This window comes from Macrobrachium rosenbergii, chromosome 7 (genome assembly GCF_040412425.1).
Source record: "Macrobrachium rosenbergii isolate ZJJX-2024 chromosome 7, ASM4041242v1, whole genome shotgun sequence".
Classification (NCBI taxonomy): Eukaryota; Metazoa; Arthropoda; class Malacostraca; order Decapoda; family Palaemonidae; genus Macrobrachium; species Macrobrachium rosenbergii.
The window spans coordinates 25,785,001-25,797,600 of NC_089747.1; the positions used below are offsets into that span (position 1 = coordinate 25,785,001).

The following is a 12,600-nucleotide window of genomic DNA, read 5'->3' on the forward strand; positions in this document are numbered from 1 at the left end:
CCATTCTGGCAGTGCTTGGGATTGGGCTGCAGAAAGCCATGATTCTGGCACACCTTCAACTCCTTCATCTCTCGTAAGCGCTTCCTTAAGTTATGAAAGTGAGACAAGCAATGTGACATCTCCCCAGGACTCTCCTGGTCGTTTATCATTAATTCCATCAGGATCACAATGTAACAGAACTCCAAGTCAGGTCAGCAGTACAGATTCACCTCAGAATTCTGTGGCAGTAGATAGAAATGCTAATATGCCTCAGGCAAGACAACTGGTTGGAGATATCAGTGTTTCCACTGTTGTAATGTACCCAGCTTATAGCACACACCATGCTCCATCTGAGACTGTCAGAAGTTGTTCAGGTCATAAATTACCTTTAGTATCAGTTACAGCAGCTAATCATGCCCAGTCCTCAAGAATCACTTCATCCCATCATCCAGATCACCCACAACACATTGTATCTCACAATTTAAATAATTCTTATGATCAAATATCCCCTTACTATTCTCAGTCTTCTGTTATTTACCAAAATTATGCAACTACCAAGTCTTCATGTCAGGACACATTCACTCCACCCATTCACAAGTCACCTCCACGCTCTCGCACCTCTGCTGAGTCATCCTTTAGAATGTCTTCCTCTTCAGACATTGTAGTTTCAAGTACAACTACAGCATCCAACACTGTAACAACTTTGTGAGATGGTGTGCTCAGAGGATAAATTTCATTGGTGCATATGTAAAAAAAGAGAAAAAAGGTTAGTCTCTTTGATATAGGATAAAGCACATGTTAGACCCTTCATTTTAATTCAACACTTCAAACTCCCAAAAGATGAATGCTGAAAGTCTAGTTAGATGTTAAAAACAAAGTTGGTTTAATTTGTAGTGTTATGTCCTTTATATTGAAGCAAACAATGTATTCGTTGCAGGTTTGGGGATATAATGCACATTTTTGTCAGTGTGGCCTATTTACTTACCATCAAATGTTTTATAAAGCAATTTTTCTTGAAATTGAGACCTATGGGCTAAACTTTATTTTTTATAAATCTTTTCACATTTCCTTTTCCTGTATGATTTTAAGTTTATCTATCTATAAATATCATTAAAAGTATTGTTAATATCTATTTGTTAAAAATATATTTTGAAATCCGTATTCCTAAGATTACCATATTGTCAGATGTTATCCACTACTTTTTCGTACCATAACTTCAGGTACAGTATTGAGAGTTTTATTCACAAAGTTATTTGGAATGTTAAGAAATGAGCACTTGAAAAATATGTACAACCTGGATATTGGTTCAAATGTAATTTGGAAGAGCCTAAAAGGAATCTGGGATGATAGTTATAGGCAAGCAACACTAGAATAGGACCAAGGTACAGTCCGACCTCTTAAAACCAGCACCCTTGGGACCAGGCCGCTGCTCAAGTATAGAAAATCCTGGACTTTATAAATTCCTCCTAAGAAACCTATGTAAACAGACTTGCCAGCTCATTCCACATATAGTGTGCTGTGTTATCTAAAGTAGAACAAGCTTATAAATAATCACTGTCATTCGTTAGGTTTAGTTCCATAGCAAAATTCTGGCTTGCTCCATAAGCATCTTTCCGAAAATGCTTACACCTTCGCTACGTCGGAGCTTAAAGCTCTTTGTAAGCATGCTGTCAAATTCTGATTACCACCCTTCATTGTTTTTTGGCAGTTCATAATTTTATGGTTTTTGTTTTTTGCAAAACCTAAAAATCTGCTGTTTTTGTTTTTTTAAACCTGCACGTTTGTGTGTGTGTGTGTGTGTGTGAGTGAGAGAGAGAGAGAGAGAGAGAGAGAGAGAGAGAGAGAGAATCTATTGGCCCGATTAGGTTGTTACACCAATAGATATCTGTTTGCAGAAGTCAAAATATATGATTGTGTTAAGAATGATGATAATGATAATTTTAGTAAAGCTGTTGTGTAACATACTGTGTGCAATTATATTTCATGCATTATTTTCATATCGTATTATAGTTAATGAACATGGCAAGTGTGCCATTTGCATTCTGCTAATGTTTACATTCTCAAAATCATCAGCTGATTGCATTTTACCAACATCATCACAGCCTTTAGTTGCTAAATGAAACGCAGTTCGGAGATTTTTTTATACGTAAATTATCAAATCAGTTAAAAATTCAGCTTACTTTATTTATGAATGCAGTAAATTAGATGAAGTAAAGGTGTGATTTCGCCATTGCTATCAGATGTTGCTTCTGCCCCTTCCAAAATGTTTTGTGGCCTGCGCATTATTTTTCTTCTGCCACAGCTATAACCACAAATTTAGTGTCATCCTTTTTTAAACACTTTAATCTCCATTGAATGAAGGATGAATAAAGATTTATTTTATTCTTATGTATGGAAGTCACCATTAAAATTAGTAAATTTTTAACAAGTCTGCAACCGCAACTAACCCTTTAATAAACGTGTTAGTTACTGTAACTGACTCCGGCAAACGGCTGTTTCTCGATTCAGTTGTTAATGTCAGTACTTGCTGCTGTTTAGGCCAGTATCTTGCATGTAGTAGTAAGTGGTTGCTAATTATATGAAATAGTGATGAATTCTTAGACGAATCATAGTGTTTGTAAGCCTGATATATTGTAAGAAGATTCACATTTAACGTAATATAACTGTGGCTTCTAGGCATATTCATTAGTTAAAAGCTAACTCAGATATAATATGCATTATCAGTGTTATCTACCGAAGCCAAGGCAAGCATAGAAAGCCTAGCATAGTGTAATCTATTGAAAATACATCTTGTACAATACACACTGTATATGATGAAACCATGTTTATGGATGAAATTTTAATGATCAGAAGGTACACGAGTATCTACGCAATTTATGGTTCTTCTGTGTACTGTATATTCTTGAGTTTCACAGAATGTTTTTGTTGGAAATAAACTGTGCTTTTATATTTACGGAGTAAACTTCAGTTCTGAAATCTGAAAAAAATGAAAAAAGTGAAATGTGTGATGCCGCCTGCGTAGCCACTCAAGAATTAATGGCGGCTGATTCAAAAAGTCCCAGATTGTGTGAGTTCCCAGACCATGGAATGCCGGATTTTCGAGGTCGGACTGTATTACGGTAAAATCGTTTTGTTAATTCAGATATTAAAAGTGGCATAACCAAATTGTAGATGTTGGTATCATGCAAGACTTTCATAAATACTGGGTTTGTAAGCTCATGTCATTAGTTTATCTATTCTCATTTTAATTTAAAGTACATGGAGAAACATAGAGGAGATAAGGTAATAGTTCTGTAAGGTGAACATTTTTAAATGCTCACAATACAAGAAGAAAGAACTTTTAGAGAGCAAATCATTTAGTGCTCTGCTAATGTTTGTAGAAGATTTTTTATTTTTAGCCCTTGTTCTATTAATACAGTTGGCAGTCAAAAATGGAAAAGAAAGTAAAGGTAGACTGTAAACCTGTTGCACACAGTAAATAATGTCATTTTTTTCAAAGAAATATGTTACATTTCGCTATGAACAATAGTTTCTAGAGTAGCTGTGGATTCAGCAGGACTCCTAACCTAGTCCCTCTTGTTTTTATATACAGTATCATACTTGACTGTCAGCTGTACATCGGATAAGAATTCAAATTCAGTCTCAACCTTGGTCATATTTTACTAGTGCAGTACTGCCCAATACACATTATTATTATTTTTATTGTATATTATTATTATCATATTCAAGCTGCAATCCTTGGGAAAAAATGGAATGTTACCAAAACCCCAGCAGGGAAAGTAGCTCATTATGGAAAAATAAGTACAGGAGTAAGAAAATAATTTATGTTAGATATATAAAAGAAAAAGATAAAAGTAACTATGAAGTGAAAGTCATGTGTGACTATGGTGTGAAGGTCTTTTCCACTAATGTTCACTACGGGTATTTACAACTGTAAGTTTAATATTTATTGCTCCAGCAAAGAGTCTGTTATAGCAACAAGTGGCCTTCTATCACTGGAAAATTTAGGAGCTTACACATTGAAGTATTTATGGTCTTGACTGAATGTGCTTTTGTAGTTTTGAAAGGGATGTTATCTCAGTACATGTATGCAGTACTATTCAGTGGATATCTTTAGGATTTATAACTTGGCAATAGTTAAAATTGCTTGCTGTGCCTGCCATTCCTTCCTTGCAATCTTGGCTGCCATATATGGGATGCCTTTTCTAATTGCTAGGCTTAAGGGGAGCGTCGACGCCATAAGCCACTATTATAAAGTAAATGACTGTTTCTACCTTATGGTTGAAGGGATTTGCTTAAAAAATTTACCACTTATTCCTCAACTAATAATGAAAATTCTCTCATGGGGAAATTTAGAAATTCAACCTTCAGGTTCATTTGTTTTGCAGTTGAACAAAATCATGATGTCACTTTTCAAAATATATATAGTTATACTGTACTACACTCTGGAAAAGTTTCATTGAATTTGGTTCAGTCTTCTTGGAGGAATAAGCATTTAGCTTTGAAAAAAGTAAGTTTTGAGAAAATAGCAAAAGAAAAATATTTTTGGACATTGAAAAATCCTGAGAGAATCTGGACATCTAGAGCAAGTTATCCCTGTATCATTATAACCTGTTTTTTCTGACACTTCCTGTAGAGAGAATGGGGTATTTTAGTGGGTGACAGTTATTTTTGATGAAATTTTTCTCACAATTGATTCACTGTACTGTACATGCTTTTTTAAAGTTTGTCGTTTACAGTGCTGTACAAATGATGAACAAAATTGCCCATGAGCTATTCTAAACTTTTTTAGCCATAGTATTGTTTCAAAACAGTGAATAACTCAAACTTGATCCTATCCAGAATCATTCATAGACACTTCGTTTTTTTACAATTTTTCGTTCACAGTACCATACAAGTGATGAACAAAATTGTCTATGAACCAATCTAAACATTTCTTTTAGCGGTAACATTTCCAAAACTTACTTGATCCTATCCTGAATTATTCATACTTTTTTTACAAGTCTTTTTTACAATTTGTGATTCACAGTGTCATACAAGCGATGAACAAATTTTTTTTAGCATCATCACTTCAGGGTATGTTTATTTAGACATAAAACAGTTGAAAACTATTAATACCTAAATTCAATAATTCCTTGAAATTTGGTGGTCGGCGCACCCCTTAAATACAGTAAAATATGGCACAGTAGTTAGATGCTGAAACATACATACACTAGTGTTGTTTTAATCTCTTTAGCTGTTCATGGATAAGGTTGTTATAAATGTCTCTTCCTGCTATTAGTATTCAGAAGCCATAATTTTTACTAGTAAATGTAAGCTATATCACAAATTCAAGAGGCATGGAAATTTTAGAACTTTGATTTGTTGTAATGCCACCGGATCTTTATGTACATCCAGTTTTTAAAGTTAGGAGCCAAAAGAAATTTATAACAAGGGGATGAGATCCTAGGTAAGTGTCAGTCTCTATGTAAGTGTTACCTCTTAGGAAATGATTTATCTTTTTGTTAAGAAATTGGTTTCAGTGATGAACCGCAGGATTACCATACATTTGTCAACCTTGAGAACTATTTTTTTACAGCTTATGGTTTATGCATATATAATTGTATTTTAGTTTCATTTTATCAGTCTTACTCTTATTTAAAATTGAAGGATGTTTTTGGAAATTGACATAGAATGTGTTTCAGGGTTCTAAGGATAACAGCAGTTAACAGCATTGATTATATGTTTCAGGGTTCTAAGGATAACAGCAGTTAACAGCATTGATTATATAAAAACACTCATAAATAATTCAATTCTTGGGTTGGTATTGTAGAGTTTTGGTTTTTAAAGATGTCACTCCATGCAAGTGTAACCACAAAATGCCCTGCACTCTTGAGCATACATAGTTACCTCTTTCTTTCGCTTTAACATAGATATAATTGCTGTGTTATTTATACCATCATCATAATTAACAATTCTTAGATCTGTTGTAGCATAATTGTTGCCAATTATGTCTAAATGCTTCTCTTAGCGGTAGTAATAGAGTATGCCAGTTCTTGTACAAGTTTGTAATTTTCTATTTTAGTACACTTTTTTTTGGACAACTTGTATGGACATTTACTATCATAAGATTATATCTATCTAGAGGAAATATAGATGGGATTGGGAGCCTAAAAGTTTTTTTGTTGGCTCTTAATTTTGTCTTTTCAGGGCCTACTTCTGTGTGAATTGTGTATCCATACAGTGTACAAACTTCTCACTTTACTTTCAATATATTATGGGTGTTAGAGGAATGGATTTGCCAAGAGAAGAAGAAGTCATTAGCCTTCATCTTGGATTAGTAATTATTTTGAAAATTTAGCTTATTTGTTAACTACCTCAGGTCCTAACGTAAAAGATGGAGGTGTTTGTTCAGATATCCAATACCCCTTATCTTTTATTTACCCTGTTTTGGCATCAAGGTGCTATAGTCAGGCCCCATTTTCCAAGCATCTCAAATAGTTATTTTTGTAATGCTTGCCACAACCAGTATAGTCTGTTATTAGCCTGCAAATGCAATCTATATTACTTAGAATTCTGACACTGCCCTTAAATAATGTGTGAAATTTCTAAAATATCTTTTGAAGAAGAGCCAAGTTAACCGACTGACGCCAATTGTTATGATATTAGAATACAAAAGGTATGGTATGTACTGTGATGTGTTATCCATGCCAGAATTACTTTGTAAGCCCATTTATTGTTATTTTTAGGACCTCTGAGGGTGCTAGGAGCCAATTTGTCATCAGAGATTTACATACTAGTATATTTTCATTTAGTCAGTTGATAACTAATGGTAATATACATGAAATATATATATATATATATATATATATATATATATATAATATATATATATATATATATATATATATAATATATATATATATATATATACATATACATACTGTAATGTTTTCTGGTACTGTACTGGGTATTAGGATTATTGATAAGCATGATTTTTCTGTGAAGTTGTGAATTACCACAGGCCAATTTATGTCTCAGACTGATGGTAGTTCAGTAGATCATGTATGTTCTTAATTTGATTATTTTCATTTTTCCATTACTGTGCTGTTAATTCTGGTCTTGGTGATGACGACAGTGTTGGATAAGAGTTTGTGTATAACTTGTTCGAGAGGTTTGCTTGTAAAAATATTTTTATTGTGCAAGATAGTTTTCGCACTATTTTCTACACATTTGTCATCTAATAATCGTTTTAAATAGTTTTTGTGAATAAAATAGGGTATTTTATGAATGAAATAGGGTATTTAGCATATTTTTCTTATTGCAATGTGCCATGGTTAAAGGGTTTGACACAAACTTCAGTTTCTAAATTATTTCTTAATCTTGCTAGGATTGTTCTTCAGGTCTCTGGAACTTTCCCAAGCAGAATGTGTCTATTTTGTTTGGTCAGAATGTGTCTATTTTGTTTGGTGAGTGTTTTCCTGCCTCAAAGTCATTTATGATGTCTTTTGGTCCAGCTGTCATTGTGATGCAGTTCTGGAGTGCATTAAGCTCTCATCTGCCCAGTCATTTCACATTCTGTACCTTCATTTTGGCTGATGCCAGCTGTTCTTTTATTGTGCATCCTTACTTGATGGTCAACATTGATTAATAATGGAGACATTCCTTTTTTTTTTCCTTCAGTGGCTATTCAAATTGGGAGGAAATGTTCTCTTCATCCTCTGATGGCTCCCAGACTCATGGTCATTATTTGCAAGAGTTCTTGCCAAGGGTCATGGTGCAGTTACTTGTATACTACTGGCTTCAGAGTGGCACATTTGCTTGAAAGCACTTGCTGTGGTCATCTTTAGCTATTTTTCCCTCCCATTCACATGCACTCAAGCAATCCTTGTGCCTCAAGAATTCCTTCAGCAGGAGATGCTCATGCCTGTCTAAATGCAATCATTGGTTGCTGTGCTTGGAGATTTCGGCTCTGGATTGTCAGCTGTGAATGTGACGTACCATGCACACCTGGCTTGTTCATGCTACTGTTGACATCCATGAAGGTGCTGTCACTTGTGTATTGCTGCTGGCTACTTTCTTCCATACCTGGTCCCTGGATCCTGTTGCTCTCCTGACTTGCCCCTTTGTGTCCTGGTGCTTTACTGGCTCCCCTGGCTCCTGCCCGTTCACTGGCTCCAGTGGTTCTCCTGGCTTCAGTAACTTATCTGGCTTCTGCCACCCAGCTGGATTCAGCAGCACTCTTTGCTCTAGCAGCTGACCTGGCTCCTGCTGCTGCACTGGCTCACTGGTTCCTCTAACTCCTAGCTTGCTGTCCTGGCTCTGGCAGCTCACTTGGCTTTAGTCACTCTTCTGGCTTCTGCTACTATACTTGCTCCAGTTGCCATCTTTTTCTTAGTTTCATTGGCTGTCCTGGCTTTGTGCCCTGTACTGTCTTTAGTGGCTCTCCTGGCTGTAGCAGCTCTGGCTCTAGCCACTCTTCTGGCTTTAGCAATGGATGGTTGGTTGAAGCAGCCTCCTATGTTCAAATGACTATTTTCCAAACATGTCAAAGAAATTAAGGGCCTCAGAGTAACAGTCACGAGTCATGAAGAGTTGCCAGAAAACAATATATATCTGAAATTATGTGGTAAAGAAAATCCATGACCAGCGAAAAAGATCATAATAAGTGATCAGATTTGTAATATTAAAATTCAGCGGGCAGTGTGAGCCTCAGAAAATAAATGTTTGTGGTTATAATAGAGAAGTACTGTATGCCCATTCATACCAAAACCACAGCAGTGCAAATTATGCTTCAAATCGGAACATTCTCTCAAGAAATGCTATATTTGAGAGGTATGAGCAGTTTGTGGGTTTGGAGATCATACCAAAAATTTAACCTGTAACACCCCTAAATGCATGAACTGTTGATTTGTACATCATGAAATATTCATTCTACATATACATGGTACTGAATTAAAGCATTATATTACTATAGGAGGAATGGATGTAAAATTGGCTAAACTGGAGTCTTCTAAATGCCTTTTGATCCTGGAACAAATCTGTCCAGTACAGCAGTCCTGAAAAATCCAAGTTTCTCAGATATCATGTGTTAGTACAGCCAAAAAAAACTAATAGCATTATAGACCCAAATTCATGTAATCTGAAGTCAAATATAGAACACAAAGATAGCCAAAATAGCTTAGAAAAACTTGAAGCCACAACAGAGAATCTGAAAGTTTAAAAAATGGTTACAGTCCAACCTCTCAAATCTGGTCCTCCATGGTCCAGAAATTCCCATGATCTGGGACTTTTTTTTAATCAGTCACCATTAGTTCTTGAGCGGCTACGAGGGTAGCACCACACGTTCTTTCAGTTTTTGGATTTTTTCAGATTTCAGAACTGAGACTTGCTCCAGAAATACACAAACACAGTTTATTTCCAATGAAAACCTTCTGTCAAACTCAAAAATATACAGCATACCAAAGAACCGTAATTTGCATAGATACTCATGTATCATCCGTTCTTGTGTATCATGCGATCATTAAAATTCCCTCCAAAAACATGATTTCATCATGTACATGTGTATAGTGCGAGATGATTTTCAGTAGATTAAATTAGGCTAGGCTTTCTATGCTTGATAATTCATATTATATCTGAGCTTTTAACTAATAAATAGGCCTAGAAGGCATATTAGGTTAAATGCTAATCTTCATACACTAAATCAGCTTACCAACCTTGTGACTTGTCTAAGAATTCATTACTATTTCTTATAATTAACAACCACTTACCACCGATTGCAAGACACTTTCATAAACAACAGCAAGTACTCACATAAACAATTGAATCGAGAAATAGCCGGTTGTTAGTGTCAGTTACCATAACTAACACACGTTTATTAAGGGTTGCAATACAGTTGTTGACTTGTAAAAAGTTTCCTAATTTTCAATGGTGACGTTCATTAATAAAAATTAAGCAATTCTTTACTCATATTTCACGTAATGGAGAGGAAATTGTTAAGAAAGTATGCCACTAAATTTACTGTTGTAGCTGTGGCAGAAGAAACAAATAATGTTCAGGCCACAGAACGGTTTGGAAGAGGCAAAAGCATCATCCGATCATGGCGAAATCACAATTTTACTTCATTTAATTTGCTGCATGTATAAATTAAGTAAGCTGCATTTGTAAACCCAGCTTTGATAATTTACAGAAAAACTAATCTCCGTAATGCGTTTAATTTAGCAACTAATGGCTGTGATGATGTCCGTAAAACGCAATCATCTGGTGATTTTAAGAATGTCAGCATTAGCAGAATGCAAATGACACCTGATCGCTATGTTCCTAAATTATAATATGATAATAATATAATAGTAATGCATAAAGTATAATTCCATGCAGTACATAAAACAACAGTTTTATTAAAATTATTCTTAATGCAAATTGATTGACCTTTGCAAATGGATATCTGTCCATGTAACAACCTAACTGGGGCCAATAGTGTCTCTCTCTCTCTCTCTCTCTCTCTCTCTCTCTCTCTCTCTCTCTCTCTCTCTCTCTCTCTCTCTCTCTCTCTCTCTCTCTCTCTTACACATGCAGGTGTAAAGAAACAAAAGCAGCAAATTTTTAGGTTTTGCTGAAAACAAAAGTCAGAAAAGCTTGAAGTGCAGGAAAATGTTGAAAGCTGCCAGATCAGAATTCGACAGTGTGCTTATAAAGTGGTTTAAGGTCTGATGCTTATAGACCAGACCAGAATTTTCATAAAGAACTAAACTAACGAATGACAGTGATTATTCATAGGCTTTGTTTACTTCTTATAATACAGCATATATATATATATATATATATATATATATATATATATATATATATATATATATATATATATATATATATATATATATATATATATATATATATGTATATGGAATGAACAGGCAAGACTTTTGCAAAGGGGGTTTTTATCGGGGATTTCTGTCATCCGGATTTCTGTTGTCTGGCAGTGGCCTGGTCTTAAGGGTGCTGGTTTTAAGAGGTCATTCTGTATTCCAAATCCTACCAGTGAAGGAAAAATATATAAAGGATGATTACATTACCCCTTAACCAGAAATTGGAATCATAGCAAAACACCAGTAACAAATACAAATTTCATTATATGACCAAAACTATGGTTGTTATAAATGTTTTTTTAGGAATTAATATAACAAGAAAAGTTTTAGGTTTACTTCAAGATTTCCTTATAGGTAGGCAACAACGAGTTGCTGTTGATGGGATCTTTAGCAAGCCAAGACCCATTGTGGCTAGAAGTTCCACAAGGAAGTATTCTTGGGCCACTGTTTTTTTTTTAGTGTATACAAGTGATATTTTTGTTGGCCTGGAAAACAAAAATTGTTCAGGATGCTGATGGTGCAACACTTGCAGGTGTAAAGTGTCCACTAATGAGAAATAATACCTCCCTTAGTCTCAGTTTTGACATGAAGCAGATTAGTGAATGGTTTAATCTGTGCGGTATGAGGCTGAACTCCAGTTAAACGAAAACACTATTGATTAGCAGATACCATACAAATTTTCCACTCCATCCTCCCTGTCAGGCAGATGGGACCTTGCTGAATGAGTTTGAAACTTTAGCTATTCTTGGTGCAACTTTTGACACATCTTACAGATGCTGCACGAAAGTTAGGTATTGTGTGTAAGGCGTCATATATTTATAACTGATAAAATCAATGCAACCTATTTTAGATAATTTGTCTTTCCTTTACTAGAATACGTTTCTTTGGTGTGGATATCTGTTTCTGGCAGAGATTTATCTCTTTTAGATAGTGGTTTGATGGTAGGCTTCTGTTTCCTAATACAGGCAGTCCCCGGTTAACGGTGGGCTCGGTTAATGGCAACCTGGTTTTATGGGGCTTGTCTAGTGACGAAAACTGGCAATTTTCGGCGCCGAAAATTGCCAATTTCCGCTTATCAGTGCCGATAATTGGGTATTGGCGCCAATATATACCTAACAGGGGCGCCGATAACTGAAAATCGGCACTTTTTGGCACTGATAAGCCCCAAAAATCACTGAAAAGGCGCCAAAAACCGCTGATTTTCGGTTAGCAGTGATTTTCGGTTATCATCACACCCTCAGAACGGAACCCCTGCCGATAACTGGGGACTGCCTGTATTAGTAGTTATGACTTGGACCATTGACAGATGGTCTCATGTTTGTCAATTTTTCATAAGTTGCATTTTAACAGATCTTTCACATTCTCGGTTGATCCCTGATCCCCTTTTCCTGCCAAGAGCAACCAGATTTGCTGAACAGCAGCACTAATATGCAGTAAATGTGCCTCTCTGTCAAATTCTCAGTTCCAGAGGTCCTTTAATCCTCACACTATTGAACTGTGAAAGTCTCCCTAAGGATGACATGCAATTGAAACTTCAGAAGTTCAAGCAAAGATGCAGTGCATTACTACCCTAATACAATTCTTGTAGTTTAATAATTCTTTGAACAACAACAACAACAACAACAACAATAATAATAATAATTATAGTAATAATAATAATAATAATAATAATAAAGGAAGTCGACAAAATATTGCCTGAAATTACATTAAAAGACAGTATAAGTAAAACTAATGAAGAAATTAAAATCAAGAACGATCAAAATGGGCAAGATGAAAT

At 35.3% G+C, this 12,600-nt stretch overlaps 1 protein-coding gene across 3 annotated transcripts in view; it reads left to right on the forward strand.

Moving 5' to 3' along the window:
* Window positions 1-3,681, forward strand: part of LOC136840240 (uncharacterized) — a 91,181-nt gene extending 87,500 nt beyond the window's left edge. For all 3 annotated transcript variants that reach the window (XM_067106846.1, XM_067106847.1, XM_067106848.1), the window contains one exon: window positions 1-3,681. This exon is cut by the window's left edge and continues 517 nt beyond it. In XM_067106846.1, the coding sequence (XP_066962947.1) occupies window positions 1-688 (688 nt within the window). In that variant the 3' untranslated portion in view covers window positions 689-3,681.
* Window positions 3,682-12,600: the final 8,919 nt, after the last annotated feature.